Raw genomic sequence first — 21,513 nt, 5'->3', positions numbered from 1 at the left:
GCTCCAGACTAATAAATGTTATCGACATTTGTAGCAAATAGGAAAGAGGAGAGAGTAGTGCTACTGTAGCTCACAGAGGTTTGTCTACAGTCCCTACAATTGTAGAAAACTTCAGCTGTGAGTATGAGATCTATGCAAGATTTCAGCCTGCATGTAAGCAATATTGATTCCATTCATTGACAATGGAGAATGCTTGAAGTGCAAAGGAAGGAATTTAACAAGCTCCAAGCATCACAACTATGGCATAATTTGGTCCTAAGCTGTGTATCAGTATTTTATACGGTATTTAATGTGTTTGCGCCTGCTTTACTAGCTTTTGTGCCATGCGCATTATTTTTCTCATTGCTACTTAGTGATACTTCACTACTTTAGGTTCATAACCATAAGGGGCATTTTCATGTTTTTTTTTTTTTGGCCTGCATTTTTCCCTCTCTGGAGCAAAATGCTGTAAACTCAAAACATTTTGTGACAATTTAATACATTTGTTGGAATTTTGCAGCGAAGAGGGAAAAAACTGAAAACAATCCACCAGAAAAATGCCTCTTCTGATAAAGTTGCACAATTTATATGATTCGGCGTAGGATATACGTTAGCTACTGTACATACATGTAAAAAAACATTTAAAAAAAAATATTAGTTAGTTTAGTAAATGACTAAACATCATTTGTAAGCCATCGCTGGCCAGGGCTCCGGAAATCTGCGCTATGAGACGCACTACACGTACTTTATCTAGATGTTATTAGGGTAGTGAGGTTAATGATGGTTTCTCAGAACTTACTTGGATACACTGACAACCGTGTGCCTTGCCCGAAAATCAGCTTCCTGGCTCCAGTATCCTCACAGTAATATACTCTACTACATATACCCCTATGTACAGCCGGCCTTCTTCACTGCAGTCTAGAACTATACTGTATGTACCATGCGTTCAGACTGAACATATTCATGGCAAATACAATTATTATCTCAGTCTGATATCATATAGAGCCTACAGATCAAATCTGCCTAATTCTGGCACTTTCATCTATACATGTAAGACATGGTGAAAACAAGTACAGAAGTAGCAGAGCTGAATTTGTTCTAATACAGGATACACAGAGTGCCAACTCATCCATCTGTATAATTTAAAGAAATTTACCACATCTATTATATTTTATGATATTTATGGAATATTTTTCTATTAAATTCACTTCAGTCTCCATGTAATACAATGCAGAATACTTACTGGGAGTTACAGTGAGAACAGTGCCTTGTCCAAACAGCAGTCTGTAACCTCCCGTGCCAGAAGCACACAGTGTCTAGCCCACTAACAAATACCGCACTTCTGCTCTGGACTGTAGTTATTTGCTGTGCTGCTCTTACATACATTCAGCTGTCAATAACCATCCGATACTGGAATTATTGTCGGGAAGTAATGTTAGGATACACATATGGAATACGCTGCTGGTTTTCCATGTTGATTTGTTGATGCAAAGGGGATGACATATTAACAAATCTCATCTGTGGGATAACATCAGCAGGGAAATTGACACATGGTGCGGATTTTAAACCTGCAGCATGTTAGCCCTTTCTGCAGATTTTCATAGCCGATTTCACCCTTTGCAATGCATAGGTTGAAATCCCCCCAAAAAAATAATTGTGCAGATTGTGGTGCAAGTTTCGTTGTGAGTCTGCAATGGATTTTTTCAGTTTAATTTGTCTTGTATGGATGTAGCCTTAAACATAAAGAAAAGGTGGATTGGCACATCTGCTTTCACATATATGCCATGGTAAGAAAGGCTGATGGAGCCTCTGGGGGGGTACACTAGTCTGGAAAGAAGGATGGTAATCTCTAAAATACTGCACAAGGATATATAATCCTCACCAGTGGGCAAGGTCTCACCTAGCATTGTGGTAGATAACACTAGTTTACAGGTTGGGGCTTCTTGCGTTTCTTGTGCCAGTTTTCCAAAACCATGGCCTTAGTAAATTAGTCATGAAAAATAACTTGTGTCAGTGAATTTGACTGGAAACCATCATACATATGATGATCATACTGGTTCATTTAGTACTACTATGTTTTATAATATATTTACGACGTGTTATAAAATGTAGAATACTTACTGGGGTTGACAGTCAGAACAGTGCCTTGTCCGAACACCAGTTTGTAACTTCCGCTGCCATAACCACACAGTGTCTCGCCCTTTAACAAATACTAGACCTCTAGCAGAAGTCACATTTACTCCCAACTAGTACAAGCTTTGGACCTGCAAGGCTGGGTTTCCACATTCAAGTTTTTCTTTCTGCAGTTTTTGAAAGCCAGGAGTAGATTAAAAAATTGGAGAAAACCTATGGCGTCATTTATAAAACTGGTGTAAAGTAGAACTGGCTTAGTTGCCCATAGCAACCAATCGGATTCCACCTTTCATTTTTTACAGCTCCTTTTCAAAATGAAAGGTGGAATCTGATTGGTTGCTATGGGCAACTAAGCCAGTTCTACTTTACACCAGTTTGATAAATGACCCCACTAGTCTTTTTCTTTATACATGTCCTTCATTCAAGATCTGTTCTTGGCTTTGGCTTGAAAAAAACATCAAAACCCTGATCATGTAAACCTGCCCTTCATGCCATTACATTTACTAATGTAGGATATAAATGCTGACGACAGTATGGCATGCTTTAATGTAATTGTGACAGTTTTCTAGAAAAGAATAGCATTCAGGCTGAGCATCATATTTATCATACCTCTCCCCCCAATGGAGTGAGATTGTGACTTTTGCTTTAACATTTCTTAAATCTGGTATATATCTACTCATCTAACTTTCACTACTAAGTGATGAGAACGATTAAAGCCAGAAAACCTGCAGAGAGGGCTTCATAAATGTCCCCCTATATGTCTTAATAAAATGACTATGTCTCCTGCGTTTTATGACTTTTCTCTATTCCTTCATTTTGTGTTATAACATGTAGAATACTTACTGGGATTAATAGTGAGAACAGTGCCTTGTCCGAACACCAGTCTGTTTCCTCCACTGCCATAATCACACAGTGTCTAGCCCTTTAACAAATACTATACCCTCAGCAGGAGTCACATTTACTTCCAATTCATATTCATGTTCTTATTCAATCATATCCCAATTCCTATTCTTACTCATTTATCAGTGTAACTATGGCAACTGGTGGCACTGAACATAACATATTTACTAAGCTCCGCACCACTTATTCTTTAGGCATACCATGTATTAATGAACATGGTGCACACTACACTTATAATAACCCAATGTACTTACCTAGTATTGCTATTATTGTAAGGTACAAATATAAAATATAAGTAATGGTTGGTTGTCACATTTCTTTGTACCCATGTGCCATGGATATTGAGTAGAGATTCTGTTATCCAGATAATTAACTGGTTAATGGGGTCAGGGAATTTTTTTTTGGCACCGAATGCAAAATCTATGAGGGTCCCACCTACTCTAGATTGGGCCATTTGCAGTACTTGTGCCTTCTTGTATGGCAGAACAGCCTTTGGTTCCCCTCAGGCACTTGGTCTATTACAAATGCTACCTCTGTAACTATGTTCTTGTATCTGGATCTATTTCAGTAAATTAATTAATTATTACCCCTGGATGCAGGATCTGTAATTCTGCAATAAGTAGCCACATTAATATCTACTACGGACAGGGCTCCAGCTCTTCTGTTTTGTCCACATCATATGTATTAGCTTATTTTCTATACTTTTTGGTTATCATCCTTGCATTGTGTTTTTACTAGCTTTTTATATGGTATTATAAAGTGCCGGGGTATGTACTGGTGCTAAATAGAATAAATAGCAAAATGAATAACAAATTATAAAAAATTTAATATGCATTATAGAAAAGCTTTAGGAAAAATGGCACAAATACTGGACATGTGAATGAGTACTCACTAGGGTTAACTGTTAATCTGGTTCCACTTCCAAAGACAAAGTTGTAGCCAGCATTACACAGTATTATATGTACGTACAAAAACATCTTTTTTCAAGGTACCTGATTACTGTTATCACCGTCCTAAACTATGTCCTCATGCCTAATGAGGTTGATGCTGGTATAGAACCCCCTCCCCCCTAATTTTCTACTGCCAATTTATACTTCTACCAAGTACTTGGCTATCTTCTACAGTCCCATAGGGAATGAATGGAACACAGCGTACATGTTCAACCTACCGCTGCATTCTTATGGGAACTCATGATACCCGTTTATGTTATCAGTGTGGATCCCAGTGGTTGGAAATACTTATTCTCCATACAGCATGGCTGTATTCATGCTGGGCATCTTGTTTGAGAAGACCACTTGGTAGAAGACTCCTTTAGAATATATAATTATATCTGACTCACAAATTGCAGTTATGATAAAAAGTATAATGAGGCTGCAGTCCATCACAGTTTATACTTTACTATACTGGTATAACTTACGTGGATTCACTTGTAGCTGAGTTCCAGAGCCAAATATGAGCTTTCCCCAGCCAGATCCACTATTCACACATCCACAGCCCCCTTTACACAAAACCCTGCTGTAGATTTATCACCAGTTGATAAATGTAGCATGTACAACTGGCAGCCCAAAATCATTTAGATAATACATTCTGGCACATTTTATTATATGGCATGTGAATCTAAATACTTAGGCTACTATACATATTTTCTATTTCCATATAGCTTTTAAGTGGAATATCCCCTTCATTTACTGCTCCTAGAACAAAGAACCTTACAGTGGAGCATGGAAATGTGTTATTAGTGGTTTTCCATGTAAATTCATGCTTTATATTAAATCAGACATTTGTCATAGGGCATAAAACCAGTAGAAATGTATACTGATGTCTCAGCTGGGTATAATTGATAGCACGTGGCACATTTCACATTATCGGTCATAAACATGGTCAAAGTCGGTGTTGGCCATGTCAGGTAATCCTCATCAGAAATTTCCAAATTATTGTGATAGATGACAATCAACAAATGTCTTTGGCCAAGTACCTGGTTAGATTTACGGTAGGTTGAATGGTCTGTAAAGGCACATACCGCCATGAACATAGTATACATTCCACTGCCTCTGGAACTTCATGCACTACTATTGGGTAAGCATGGATTGCATAACTATGTCACTTGACTTGATTCCCTCTTAGATAAGGACTAATGAACAGTGGCGTAGCTATAGGGTGTGCAGAGGTACCAGGAGCCTGAGGCAAAGACCCTTGTGCCACATAAGAAGATCTGGTATTATAGAAAGTGCATGCTGGTCAAGTTACACCTCTGACTTAAGGAAAGGGGTTAGGTCAAGAATTTCCCTGGAGGTGGTGGGGGTCCCAATTTTTACCTCAGGCAGCATGAAGGCTATGTGCTTCCCTGCCCTTGGCCACAAAGCATTGAGGGAAGGGGGGCCCAAGCTGAACTCTTGCACCAGGGCCCAAGAGCCTTTAGCTATGCTCCTGCTAATGAATGATTAATATTAAACATAATATGTATTAATTTCAGAATGTATAATGGTAGATAATTCTCATTTACTGAGTCCTACAATTACTGTTCCCAAAAATAGGCTTAAAATTATACTGTGTACCTGAATTCCAAAAAAGCCACCGCTCTCACAGTACTGTATGTACTCTATGAGAAGGTCAGGGTGGAAAACCTACAATAGTGGTGCAATTCACCCATGGTGCTGAAAATCTTGTAGAAATGATGGCCTATCAACATCTATTCCAGTAAAATAAAACAGGCTACTTCTACTCATTGTCATTTTCTGCAGCCATGATCATTTACTACTGAACAATTATAGGAAAAATAAAAGTCATATTCTTGAGTTGTACTAACTTTACAGCCATTAATCTTCATTCCCAGCTCATTGATACATCTGTCCTGATATTACTTTCCTGACCCCGCTACTACTGTACTTGATGGCAGTTGGCATTCCTTGGCAGATTGCATGTAGGTCAATATAGACCCTAAACAGTATAAAGATATATTATTTATAGAAATTATACATTTACTCATACTTACTTGGGGTCACACTCAGTATTGTCCCTTGTCCAAAGGTAAGTTTCCCAATGTTACTTCCATAAGCACACTGTGACAGAGGTCTTTACACTTACTACTTACCTTCTACTCTATACTATGGCTATTGCTCTTTGTGTAGTGACTATATGAATATGTGCTCAAAATTGCGGAACAGATGCAGACTCATTCATACGGTCGTGTGAATGTAGCCTTATAAGAATATTAAAATGTAGTTCTGTTATGACTACATGACACACACGTGCTCGCGTAGCTAATTCTTCCACCTAGAAAGTCGTTTTTCTAAAAACACTACAGAGTAATAGAATGCAAAATTGATTTTGTTGACCATGTAAACGAAAAAGAATAATTTCTTAAAAGTAGCTTTCCCATTACTTACTGGGCTGAACAGTGAGTCTGGTGCCTTCCCCAAAGACATACTTCCAGTTACCAGTATTAGCACAGTCAGAAATCCCACTACAGAAACTGCTGGCAACCTATGTGCTTGTAATACAATCAATGTCTCAGGCCTGAGTGGAATAGGCCTTTTTAGCTTTTAAGATTATTAAAATTCACAAATAAAATGAAATGGAATGATTGTATTTTGGCACATTATACTGTTTGAGCAATTTACATGTTTACGGTAAATACTCTGCATTTAACTGTGTGAACATTAACATAAAAGTTTAAAATGTCTAATATATATATATAAAAAGAAAAGAAAAAAGCAACACACATTAAACGCGGGTGCAATTCCTTATGGGGGCCTGTGACCAAGGTCCCAAATGTATATGTACATATTATATTTCTATGCACACAGTCAGTGTATCACCCTGTACATAGAAATAAAATCCTTCCTAGATACTTATGAAGAATACACACTCCAAATAAGATTAATAATTATCTTGCACACAAAGAACTTACTTGGCTGAACAGTCAGTCTGGTCCCCGCTCCAAATACCAGCCTGTAGTTGCCTCCATATGCACAGTGTTTCAACTGACTACAAGAAAACCGTATATCTCCTCTCATGCTACTGTATGTCTCAGTAACTATAGCTATAATATATATATATATATATATATATACTTATATAAAACCTCACTTTATCTGATACATTATTCAATGTTAATCAATATGATTACATATGGAAGTAACATCCACATTCCTTCACCTAATTGTCACTGTAGTAAGTAAAACAATTTTGCAAATAATATAGAATTTTAGAATTTGTAATCAAATTCCCCCCAACAATTATGTAAATAAATTGCCCATTACAAACTTACTTGGGTGCACTTGAAGTTTGGTCCCTTTCCCAAATATCAGTTTAGTGACACCAGTATTATAACACTGTGCTCAATGCATTACATAAAATCTAAGTGCAGGTACACATTACACATGACAGGGTCTCGTCTCTATGAGCTGTACATGACATTACTGACAATTATAGCACAATGATAACATAAGCCAAATTACAAAGATAGATAGAAATATAATATATAGACAAATAGATAGATAGATATAAGATAGATAAATAGATAAATAAATAAATATAAGATAGATAGATAGATAGATAATAAATAGATAGATAGATAGATAATAAATAGATAGATAGATAGACATTGGATAGATATGAGATATATAGATATTAGATAGATAGATAATAGATATGAGATAGATCATTAGATAGACAATATATAGACAGATAGATAGATAATAGATAGATAGATAGACTGAAGCACCGTTTCCTAGTCTGAATGGTCAGCCTTAAGGATTTTCCAAGCTCCTGAATTAGATATATTGTTATATTAACTCGTTCATTCAGTTTACATTTCCATCTTTTTACTGTTGCTTCTCTTAATTGATGATTTAGAACTTTCTAGAAAGGGTCTCTTGCAAATGTCCTGTCATTATATCTGTGCTCTCTGATCCATGAATAGGTTTCCACCTTCTCTCACAGGAAGGTATAAGTAAATTAGTGAGTAGTAGTAGTAATAATTAGTAGTAATAATTACTACTTTATTAGATGTAGTCGATATAACTACTCGGTACTTTGTACTGGACATATGACTAAGGGCTCATTCAGACGGCCGTATGCTGTCCGCAAAAATGCGGATCCGTTTTTTTGCAGACAGTTCAGCATGTCCGCAAATAAATGGATTGCATTCCGTTTTTTTTCTGATCCATAGACTTCAATAGGGCCATGTCCTGATTTTCACTGACAAGTATAGGGCATGTTTCATTTTTTTGCTGAGCCGTGCGATGGAAGAAAAGGGCCCCATAGAAGTAAATGGGACAGCATCTAATCCGCAAAAAAAACGGATCTGCATTTTTGCGGACAGCATACGTCTGTCTGAATGAGCCCTGGCATCCTGTGCTGATCTATAGAGTGACTATTACCGTACTGTATGATAGAGGGGCTGAGGATGGACCAAACCATGACCCCATCACTTGTCTGTCCTGTAAGCTTTCATTCATGATGAGACCAGTATGGCTGATATAATAACTATGTAACTTATGGACTTACTTGGTGTCACTGTTACTTTTGTTCCACTTCCAAAAGTGAGTTTGACGTTATTGTTACACAGTGTGTCGTCTCATAGCAAAAAGCTGTGTCGTAGCAGGATACAGAGACAGGACAGCGAGTGATGTGCAATCTATGTACTGACTAACTAACCAATACAATGACAACGCAAGACCCTGTGAAATAAAGGTCACACCACGCTCCAGATTAGGCACACTAATAAGGGTCATTTACAATGTGAGCGTGTGTTCTATTTCACTTGACTCCATAGAGAAGGCTGTTCGATAAGATTCCCAACTGTATTGCGGATTGCAATGTATTACACACTCCCTTCTGTTCATTCCATTTGAAAATAAATTCTATGTCTCGCAAAAAATCTATTACCAAGTACCACCCATAATATATGTATATATTTGTGCCCAAATGTAACCTTACAGACAGTCCAGTATAACATAATGTCTATAATTATGTAATCTCAGGCAAAACTAGAGAGATGGTACATTAATTGATGACTAGATGTATCTATGGATGGATAGATTAGATAGATGATAGATCGACCGATAGATGGATAATAGACAAGCAGACATAGAGATAATATATACATACGTAATGGATATGGATAGGCAGATGGATAGATAATAGAGACATAGATAGATAGATATTAGATAGATAGATAGATAATTAGATGATAGATAGATAGATAGATAGATAGATAGATAGATAGATAGATAGATAGATAGGCAGATGATAGATAATAGAGACATAGATAGATAGATAGATAGATAGATAGATAGATAGATAGATAGAATGATAGATAGATAGATAGATAGATAGATAGATCGATCTAACCCTCTGGAACAGTATTCTCATGTTACAAATCCAAGTACCCCCTTCTCAGACAAATGACATAAAAGTACCTCCAAGGTTATGATCATACCCTGTTTTGCCTTTAAAAATACCCAGTGTAAATACCCCACAGTGTGAATACCCCATGTAGACATGACATTTGCCCTCTTGGAGTACAGAATCCACAGGCTGGAGGGGCTAGCCTCTAGGAGACCATTTTTACCTTAATTTTAGGTGGTCATGGCATCTGGCTTGTGTGCCATCTGCCACACAGAGACCTCTTACTGTCATATAGTTAGAAACAACATGTAAATGACACATATCTTACTTGGTAGGACACGTAGTCTGGTGCCATGGCCAAATATGAACTTGTAGTTGCTAGTAGTACACATCACTTCACCTCTTAACATAAACCCACTCAGTGTCCCAGATCACATTCACCGTTACACATACTACACGTGATATAATCCAGCAGTGACTACAGTACAAGTGCACAACTGTCTTCAATTATTTCTGGTATATGTCACTAAAATACCACAACGGGGCCTAGAGTCCTAGGCTAAATGTATTATAAGACAGTATCTATGATAGTATTCTAACCATTAAAACTTGGACCCCCAAAGATTGCACATTTATAATTTCTCTAGTGGACGTGTCATACATTTGTATGGGATAACCCATCATATGGGTTTTTTCTACAGTCAAACCTTATCCCTTTAGGCAATAAGTATAATCAATGGACATTCCACCCCCACCAACCACAAGAATAGGAAGTCCTGTATCCCCTGGTGAATGGCATGGTGGTCAAGTCAGTGGGACTTGTGGAGACAGCCACATGGACCTCTACCCTGATTATCATTGGGGGTCCCAGCAATCAGACTCTAAGCCCTTATCCAGTGAATAGGGGATCATTTTTGATTCAGGCAAAATCCCTTTAACTCTGAAACCATGTGATCTTTAGGTAAATGGTATGTGAAACATATTAATGACCGGGCAGTGGACCTTCTCCTACAGTATAAGGTAATCACATGCAACATAATCATTTTATTCATTAGAAAATAGAATAGATGTACTGTAAGACTCAATGGCTTCATATGAATCAGTTAGAAACTCTAAATTACTAGTATAGAGGCATGTTAATATTTGGACCGTGAATGAGAGTCTTGGGGGCCACAGCTGCGGGAGGATGTAAGGTTTACTCACTTATGCTTAGATACATCTGACAGAATTACATATACTTTGCTATTAAACCTGATTAAAAATAATTGAATCCTTTTATCATATAGAATATTGCACAGTACCATCTATTACAGATCACACGCAGGCGGCATTTCCCATACTATAATTGTATGTTTCATTCGCCGTCAATACTGTATCTTGAAGAAATATCAAACATAAAAAAACATATAAAACTACTGTAGACTTAACTACTGTAGTGCTAAGACATTTTTCACTTACTTGGAGAAACACTTAGTTTAGTTCCACCACCAAATATAAGTTTGCTATAACTCGAAGAAGCACAGTGTTATCTAGTCATTCAAAAATGCTGTTACCCAATCTTCTCAAACCAAAGGTAGTAAATATATAATATACAGTATCTTCAGCATCAAAAGTAACAATTATGGTGGAAAGTCATCTGGTCTATAAAGGCCATGGTCTCTTACCAAACACAAGAAATATGACACACTTGCTTTGGGAGAACATTAACTGTCCAAGGGGCTTTGGACTTCCTAATGATCTGTTCCCCCTTTTACATATCCATTCTATCTTCCTAAATACCTTCAGACATTTGTTAGAGAACATAGGGAGCTAAGTAGCATATTTAATGGGAATCTCTGATCAGGTTCATGTAGCCTGAGCCACAGGCAGCATGAAATCCTGAAAGTGTCCCTCATGATAGATAGCTATGCTGTACTCTAAAACACTGTAAAGTTCCAGAGAAAACACAGTTTAAAAAAACCAAGTCTCTCATTATACGCATGCCAAGACTATTCTCCCCATGCCCAGACCATTCTCCACATGCCCGCCCAGGCTCTTATTTCTACAATAAGACTATTCAACTCAAGCCAGACCCTTCTTCCAGTGGCCAGACTCTTCTCTCTATGCCCAGACTTTTTTACCCATGCCCGGAATTCCCCCCCCCCCCCCTTATGTCCAGACTCTTTTCCCTGTGCTCAGACTCTTATCTCCATGACCAGGCTCTTCTCCCATGCCCAGATTATTCTTCCCATGCCCAGATTATTCTTCCCACGCCCAGACTCTTCTCCCCATGCCCAAACTCTTCTCCCATGCTCAAACTCTTCTCCTCATGCCCAGACTGTTTTCCCCATGCCCCAATTATTCTACTTGGCCCTGCTTAGCTCACTGTCATGAGGAATCTTTTGTGATTTCATGCTACCCATGGTTCAGGCGGCATGGACAATGATGACAAGTCATTTTAATGATTTCCTATTTCGCAGAAGTTAGAAATTCATAGAGCTACCCCTTTACTGATATTGAACTACTGTACATAAGCTTATACAATTTTGAGAATAGTATTAATTAACAATTACAGGTGGTCAAAGAATCATCGTCTAGATGTCTCGAAGTTCTTGAGAAACGGTTTTGAAAACTTACTTGGCCTCACATGAACTTTGGTGCCTTTTCCAAAGGTAAGTTTATTGTATCCTGACTGTGCACAGTAATCAAAAGTTTTCCAAAAACTATAGAACCTCAAGGCATAGAAAACAAAGGTTCACATTTAGGACCCTTCACATCACAAGTATCCTGGTACATTTAAAACTTAACGTATCAGGACCGATACTACCAAGATCTATATAAACAATTGTGTATATATTGTATGATACATACTTGGAGTTACTTTGAGTTGTGTTCCTACTCCAAAGATCAGCTTATTTGCAGCTCCTAGACACAGTCACACGCGTCCTTACAATAATGTGTACAGTGGAGCCTACACTCAGCCTACAGCTGTTCTGTGGATCGAACTCCACTCACACATAGGTCACTTATCTGACCAGGCTGCAACAAAAGAATAACTTTCACTCCGTGCAAGTCTGATGCATTAGGCTTATTTCACGCAAGCGCGTTTTCTGTCCGTTTTTACAATAGATTGCAAACAGCATCCGGACTGAACCCTGAACCATTCATTTCAAAGGGTATATGCACATGAACACTGTTTTTTCATTGACCCTCTGTCCATTCAGAAAAATGGGCAGCATGTTCTATCTTTAGCAGTTTTTCATGCAGAACTGGTCCTTTCAAATCAATGGGTCAGTGAAAAAAACTGACAACACACAGAGGGTGTCTGGACACAGTCAATTTTTCGCTGAAGATTGCTAGGAGATGCTGTGTGTTATGTGTGAACAATGCATGTAAAAAACGAAAACACCGACCACAATGGCAGACTAAAAGGATTCAACTGGCATGCATGTTTTTCACTGAACACACCCTGACATGTTCCATAGAGACAGGTATGTTGGAATGCTTTCCTGCACTTAGTGACGTGAATTGTGGCATGTTAATAATACACTATGTCTATGGTTTGTGACGCCAGAACTTAGAGAAGTCTGCTGGAAGGACGTTGTGTGTTTCCCAAGAATCAACATGCAGTTTATAACATAGGAGGATGCAGCACAAATCCATAGCAATCCATAGCCAGATATATGTACAGCCACTACAACAGTGACACATTCTACAGACTCTAGGGACCATCACCAAACACTATTACTATGCAAGAAATGTCATTATGCCTAAAAGTGTAACCTTTATCTAACACCCGGCGACCGGTAAGAAATGATATATGAACATCACATCTGTCACATCCGTATTACCTGCAAGGAGTAAGTATCTTATTAATCCCATTTCATTGTAGTGATAGGGTTAGTGATCTGTTACTTACTAGGTCGTACAGTGAGTTTAGTACCCGCTCCAAATATAACCTTCTGTCCAGCATTATTCCCACAAGCAGAAACTGCTCTACAAAAACTCATCTCTGACTCTGGATGCATGTCTGCTTACTAGTGCGGGACCACAGGAAAATCACAAGATCTAATTGTCATCAATCATCTCTATCTGTCTGTCTATCTATCTATCTATCTATCTATCTATCTATCTATCTATCTATCTATCTAATATCTATCTCATATCTATCTATCTAATATTTATCTATCTATCTATTATCTATCTCATATTTATCTATCTATCTATCTATCTATCTATTATCTATCTCATATTTATCTATCTATCTAATATCTATCTATCTATCTCATTATCTATATAATATCTATCTATCTCATATTTATCTATCTATCTATCTATCTATCTATCTATTTATCAACATTTATATAATAGAGGTGTATACTTGGTAAACCTCACAGTACACACTAAAAAGCCCGACAACCAGTCCTCTGTCACCCTGCTTTTATCGTTAAGTATGTCATTGGCCATATTGTGTTATTGTCAGCAAGTATTACTCTCATCAGGTCATTAAAATAATGATACAGTTCATGTAGAAGAATAATGCACAGTTCAGAATGTAACCCTTGTGGATGAGACCTCTCAGATCATCACCTACCATTTAGGGCTCATTCAGACGGCCGTATGCTATCTACAAAAAAGCGGATCCGTTTTTTTTGCGGATTAGATGCTGACCCATTCACTTCTATGGGGCCCTTTTCTATTCCAAGGTTCCGCAAAACAAATTAAACATGTCCTATACTTGTCCGTGAAAATCAGGAGATGGCTCCATTGAAGTCTATGGGTCAGCAAAAATACTGAATGCTATCTGTTTTTTTGCGGATCCGCAAAAAAATGGATAGCATTCAGTATTTTTGCGGACAGCATACGCCCCCTCTGAATGAGCCCTTACTCTGTGTAAAGTCTAACATCCAATATTGAAAAATCGTCAAAGAAATGTTAGCACTTACTGGGCATGACAGATACAAGAGTTCCAGAGCCGAATGTGAGCTTATACCCAGCCCCAGTACCCACAGTGACATCCTGATGAGCAAAAACACCCAACACCCACCTGCAGGCTGTACTTCTGTGTATATATATATATTATCAGTGATCATTTTTTGTTTGAAAATCCTCCATAAATTACATTACATTTGCTTAGACTTTGTCAAATCTATTTTAATAGATTGGACTCTATTCAAAGTTATTTCTTAAAAAGTTTTTCCTCATCTCTTAAAGTAAAATTGAAGACTTGAGGACTTACTGGGAATGATGGTCAGTTGTGTCCCTGCTCCAAAGACATATTTGTTGTAGTTACTATCACAGTAAAAGAAACCTCAGCAAAAACCTACAATTACCCAGAGTATGTGGGTCACCCATACTACAGCTTTGTACATGAGTCCACATATTCCCTGACATAAGGAGAAAACTCACTTCTGGGTTATAAATTGTAAAGTGGGATACATAATTCACAAGCTCTTGGATCCATCTGCCTTATATGTATCTATATCCACGGACATTAGAAGACCCAAGAACTGTTTAAGGAATATTCACACCAAGAATTAGATTGAGTCCAGTATTTTGTACTGTATTGGGACGCCTGGGACCCTAGATGATGAAGCAGGTTTACTATTCCAAAAGGCAGCTGAATTTTTGCTTAAAATGTGACAAAAAAACAAAATTGGAGCATATGTTTTCGATCCTTTTTGCTCCTTGCTAGACACTTCTCAGACCTATCCATAAAAGGGAACGGGGCTTCTCAAGACAAAAATTGCACCAAATTTATTAATGCAGTGCTTCAGATTTTGGAGCAAAATAATGGTTTAAAGTAAAGGAAAGTCTCTAACTTCTAATCTGAGTTTACAATGTCTAAATATCAGGATTCCTAACTTTTCCCCATTGTATTTACCTATATTAACCTTACAAGAAATAGTCTTATCTACTTACTTGGTGACACAGTAACCTTTGTTCCCGTTCCAAATATCAGCTTATTGACACCAGATGTAGTCACAGTGCTCGGTGCCATTACAAAAAGTGTCACCCAGCTGTGCATCTCCATAGAATAAACCTACCCCTCCAGTAGATACCCATCTTACCACAAATGATAAAAAAGGAGTGTTATTTACTATTACTAGTATTTGCATTTATTATTTACTTTTATATTCAATGACTTATTTTCATCCTACATTTAGATAAAACTTACTGGGAGTAACGTGAAGCTGGGTTCCTCCTCCAAATGTCAGCTTTCCCCAATTACCTGAGGTTGCACTCTAACTGACTCCTTTACACTATCTTTCATCCGGCTGTATGAGATCTCCACAGTAGCTTGAACATTGTAATTGTATTGCATGAAATTGCATATTGTAATGAATGCATATATTACACTACATATATACCGCTGACCTCGTTCTCCACAGCTTAGTTCATTACTAAACATTCTCTCACTTTTCTTTCTTTAAAAGAAGGTAGAAACAACACTGGATCCAACCTGGCATTGTTTTTAGCATTTCAGTCTGGTGCATGCTGCCCAGGGAAGAGATGCTGGCACACTGTACTAATAAATATCTCCTAGATATATATTAGCAGGATGATCTGACTTTGCACAAATATCCTTCCACTAATTAATTTAATGTTTGCGTGTGAGGTTAAAAGATATCCACAGTTTCCCCCCTTAACAGTGACCACTACAGCACTCCTCCTCCTCAATAGTGACCTCCACAGCAGTCTACCTCCTTAACTTTAACCTCCACAGCAGCCCACCCCTTTAACGGTTACCTACAAAGTGGTCCACCCTGTTAACTGTGACCTTCACAGCCCTCCACCCCCATAACAGTGTTTTCCACAGCAGTCCATCCCCTTAACACTGACAATCAACAGCACCCTGCTCCTTAACATTGACCTCCACAGCAGCCCACCCACTTAACATTGACCTCCACAGCAGCCCACCCCCTTAACATTGACCTCCACAGCAGCCCACCCCCTTAACATTGACCTCCACAGCAGCCCACCCCCTTAACATTGACCTGCACAGCAGCCCACCCCCTTAACATTGACCTCCACAGCAGCCCACCCCCTTAACATTGACCTGCACAGCAGCCCACCCCCTTAACATTGACCTGCACAGCAGCCCACCCCCTTAACATTGACCTCCACAGCAGCCCACCCCCTTAACATTGACCTCCACAGCAGCCCACCCCCTTAACATAGACCTCCACAGCAGCCCACCCCCTTAACATTGACCTGCACAGCAGCCCACCCCCTTAACATTGACCTGCACAGCAGCCCACCCCCTTAACTTTGACCTGCCCCTCAGCCCTCCCACTTGACCTCCACAGAGACGAGGACAAAGAGGGGCATTTGTGAATTCAGCTTTTTTTTTCTGTGCTGTGCCAATTTATATGATGGCACACGGATTTTCGGCACATGTGTAATGTGGTTTTGCCTTTTTAAGTGACTGTACACCAGGGGGTACCTGACGTACTGGCTAGTAAATGTTGCATATTATACATGCACATTAAAAGTGAACAGACCATCTACTGACTCCATTTCTAAAAGTTACGTGGGAAGACAAAAGTCGCTAAATTTTGCGCAAATTGTCACGTGCGCCAAAACATTCAACAATTTAAAACTATCGTAACAGCCTTTATAAATGTCCCCCAAGTGCATGCGCAAGTTTTTTGTCTACTGAAATAACAGAGTCCTGAATGGAAATGGAATGGACCTTCCAGGATTTTCGCTGTTCTGCTCCTCTAATAGAGGAGAACAATGGAAGTTACTAGCGCTGATGTGAACCCAGTCTAATACATAATCAATATAAATCTTACAGTTTTACTTACTCTGAGTCACTAGTAACTTAGTCCCACTGCCGAATATCAGTTTATAGCTGCCAGTAGTTGCCACAGTGCTTCAATCCAATACAAATAGCTAAGTACAGTATGTCAACACATACAAATAGTATATAATAGCCCCATTGTAGACCTTATGTCACATCCTGTATCTAGTAGATCATTTAATGGAATTTTCATAATTTCTACCGCAGAATTTTTATCAATGAAAAGATTACTAATGATAGAACTGTCTCTTCCTGTGATTTCATATCTTGAGGATACATTTGCTAACAAAAACACTATAATACATATCCAACAGACTTATACTGTAAGTAAAATAGTCAAATAGCGTCTATACCCTGGGTTCAGTTACTACAAATATTTGAGGTTTTCTGAAGGGTTTGCCGTTTTTAACATAAAAAGCGTATTCATTCTGCAATAAAATGTTTAGCAAGTTCCTAATACATTTGTCCTGCAGATTTCTCATCTGTACTCCCTTTTAACAATCCTGTTTTACTGCAGAGATTAAAACCTTGTGCGAATCATGTCCACTAAATTCACTACGTGTGTAGTGTTTTAAAGCAAAATACTTCATGATAGTCATGATAGTAGACAATAGGCACAATTTTGTGCTTCATGAATGTATCTAAAAGTCTGTAGTTTACTTACATTTTATCAGTTTCCATTGTCGCCATGTTTTGAATAGAAATAGAAAATTCACACTTGAATTGAACCCAGTTTTTAGATGGAATCCAGTTAGTGGGATGTCAGCTTGAGTACTCTAAGAACATATATGTGTGTGTGTGTGTATATATATATATAAATCTTTGAGAGATCTAACCCAGTTGGTGAAGAATTTAGGGTATATATATATATATATATATATATATGTTATATCTCTCAAAGAAGAGACAGTATATATAGATTTTTCTAATCTAATTTGGCAAAAATGAGGCATCACTCAATCTTAAGGCCTCATTTTGTTGAGATGAAACATTGCCTTTCAGTTATAGTGAATTAATCCAGGTCTATCACCCTTTACTTTATTTGTAGCGCTGCCTCTTTTTTTTGCAAATTTGACATTTTGAGACCCAGAACTAACAGTCTTGGATGGATTGCACCTATCCACACGTTAATAGTGCTTATGGTTTTTTTTTCCTTATTTTTATCTATCTGTCTGCCTGTCTACTTGTTTATCGATCTATCTAATCTCTATCTATCTAGAATTTTAATGATACAGGACAGAATATTGTATAATGACTTACTTCGAATCACCTTTAGTTTGGTGCCCTTTCCAAATATGAGCTTGTCGTAGCCTGATGTCACACAGTGTTCAGGTGCTTTTCATAAACTCACAAGAAGAGCTCAGACTCTGGACTATACTGATACATAAACTGTTCTAAAATATATCATTACATGACAATAAGCCGCTATAACCTTTCTTGAATTCCATTAAGTTATACAGTTTATCATGACAACAATTAAATAGTATATTGCACCATTCAGTAAAAAAAAAAATTATTAAATAAAGATTTAAATCAAATGTATTTTTAACATTGGAGCCTAAGGGTGACAGATGGCTGGCTGATGTCTGTCACATCCATCCAGTAAAAAAACAAAACAAAACAACATTTATGTTAGGCATACTTTTTTTTTTTAAACATGGGGCATATAGGTGTCAGATGTCTATCAGACGGCATCCATCAGACGTATATGCTTTTTCTGGTTTAAGAGAAAATTTAAGTAAAGGACACATCTATACAATGGCAAAAGATACCCTTTCATTAAGTTCAAACAACATATGAAAAAGCTTCTTAGTTAAGATGATGGTGAAACAAAACCATCTGGGCAACTATGACCAATTCTGGAATAAGATTCCTCCCTGAAGGCCAATAAGACTGACTGGACAAGATAATGGCATCCTACTTTTGTATAAGTGGATGCTTATATGAATAACACAACTATAAACACCCTGGTGCAGAAATGTTCTTCTTCTGGGAATTAAGAAAAATCTGCTTTAGTGTAATACTAAACCTGTATTTTCTAGAACATTACTTACTAGGTGAGACAGATACGACTGTTCCTCTGCCGAATGTGAGCTTAGAGCTAGCTCCAGATGCACACAGTGATATTTCCAACAGCAAAAACCTCTGATCTGGCTAGGACTCGATGATATGAATGAGCATGGAGTATGAACTTCATGTCACTTTCTATATTGTGATATTAAATACAATGATATTTAGTTGTATCCTGGGAGTAATATATAGTATAATATATATTGGTAGCAAATAATTGTAATGCAACAATTACTTCTAATTACTATAAAGTCACTTAATGCCTCTATTAACATGGCATGTTGGGATTTGTAGAGCTGGAGAACCATGGGTCAGAGACCACTGCGCCGTATGATACACAGTACTACAAGAGAAAACTGGTACACGAAACCCATCAGTCTGCATTTTACCAAGCAAAAATATAACACATCTGCTTCATTATGTCAGAGAGGACTCCAGCAGAGAGAGGCTCATTTAGCATTTTCTAAAATTGCAGTTTTTATGCAAAAAACACAATTTGTTTGCACCTTGTGAATGTACTCTTAGTGTTGGGCAGGATTGTAGTGTTAGCAGCCTGTTAGCCACACATGAGTGCTTCATAAGAAGACGCCCAGGACACATTAGTCCATAGCAACAATTTGGAAGCCCACCCAGTCCAACCTGTCAGTGAACTAACAACTGGTTTTCGGATAGTGGGGAGCAATGTAAAACAGATCAGCCGGGCCAAAGCCTTTAAAATATAACTTCTAATAGTTCCTTAATAAAAATAAAAATCATTCACATAACACTAAATCAAAGATCAGTAAAAAAAATAAAAAAAATACAAATTGAGGCCTCCCTCTCCATCAGCATGGGGTCGGAGTAGGTGGCTTCATTGGGATTTATCTATATTGGCGATTTGTACTGAATCTACTATGTGGCCAATTTTGTTCCATAGTGCATGTCTTCTTGTCATATTTGTGTGGTTTGACCCCTATTTTTTTCTGCTAATAGACCTACATTTATAGGGAAACATGTTTGGACAGCATTGTAAGGATCTGCCCTTTTCATGACAATTACTCTGTATAATTATAGGGCATGTAAGGTAAAGACCAGTGGTTGAAGATGCCACCATGTCATCACTCATTTTTATTTTTTGTATCATACCGGTTGGTGTTGTAGACCCGTCATTGCTTTTTGATTTGGTTATTGTGCCTATGATTTTGATTTTACTGAGTAATTATTAAAAGTAATGTTTTAAAGGCTTCATGTCTTGACTTGCACCCTTCAGCTCTCATTTTGTTCTGAAACTACAACCCTCAGTATGCTCTGATAGTTCTAGAAGTGGGATGAGGAGAGTTTTCTTTTGGGGTCATCAGAGCCACGGGTTGGAGCCCCCCGAGGGCAGCACAGGCAGTTGCTTCCAGTCCATAAATATACGGTACGTCTATGGGATGATCCATACATGAACTGCACATCAATTCAAAATTTGTATAGCATTAGTAAATAGTGTCTCAGCAAGAAAGACTTACTTAGGATAACTTTCAGATTTGTTCCTTGACCAAATATCACCTTACGAGCATCATAAACACAGTGATTCATGTCAATACAAGAACTATAATGGGTGGCACATGTATGTCTCCTGCCAAACCATCTGGGCAACATACAGTATGTGCTTATATGTATTATTGTTTCTCACAAAACATCCACAAAATGAAATTGAACGATATTAAAGGTCCCTGTTAAGGACTTCTGAGGCAAATATGGGGGTGTGGGGGGGGGGGGTTACCTATTGTGGCTGATAAAGCATCTATTACTTTGAAACACCCGTCATGTCCCTGTATTACATGGACAGTCTATTGATGTCATAGTAACTGTGTAATGCCTCATTGTCACTGCAGGGGAACTGAACACTGGTGGTCCCACCATTATAGCTGATCACTGGTGGCCCACAATTATAGCTGATCACTGGTGGCCCACCATTATAGCTGATCACTGGTGGCCCCATCTAACAACAAGGAATTGTTCCAAGCGGACCACCCTTTTAATTAAATGTACACAAGATTCAGTTTTTTATAATGCTAAATAACTCTTAGCTCAGATACTGTGCATATAATGCAGATTTTTCATCATGTCGCATTACATGTGGATTTGTCATGGACTTTGCTGAGGACTTCTCCCTATGCATTGCAAATGGTGAAATCCGCGGTGGAAATCTGCATTATAAATTGACATGCTACGGATTTAAAATCTGCACTGTAGGTCAGTTTCATCTGTGGATGTTTTCTGTGGCGCGTCAAAGAGATTTTTGTAAAATCGAATACATTTTGCTG

At 38.0% G+C, this 21,513-nt stretch overlaps 1 protein-coding gene across 4 annotated transcripts in view; it reads right to left on the bottom strand.

Annotated features, from left to right (window-relative positions):
- The window catches only part of LOC120988998 (M1-specific T cell receptor alpha chain-like), a 377,020-nt gene that overhangs the window by 24,564 nt on the left and 330,943 nt on the right, over positions 1-21,513 (bottom strand). For 2 of the 4 annotated variants that reach the window (XM_040416836.1, XM_040416838.1), the window contains exon 4: positions 14,585-14,641. The exons of 1 other annotated variant lie outside the window; for it this stretch is intronic. In XM_040416836.1, the coding sequence (XP_040272770.1) occupies positions 14,585-14,641 (57 nt within the window). Of the gene's footprint in view, positions 1-4,429; positions 4,491-14,584; positions 14,642-21,513 lie in introns of all 4 variants that reach the window. One more of the 4 variants, XM_040416835.1, reaches the window with a different exon arrangement.

The sequence above is a fragment of the Bufo bufo genome, chromosome 2, assembly GCF_905171765.1.
Source record: "Bufo bufo chromosome 2, aBufBuf1.1, whole genome shotgun sequence".
NCBI lineage: Eukaryota > Metazoa > Chordata > Amphibia > Anura > Bufonidae > Bufo > Bufo bufo.
The sequence above is the reverse complement of the archived record's forward strand: the minus strand, read 5'-3'. Positions and strand labels throughout refer to the sequence as shown.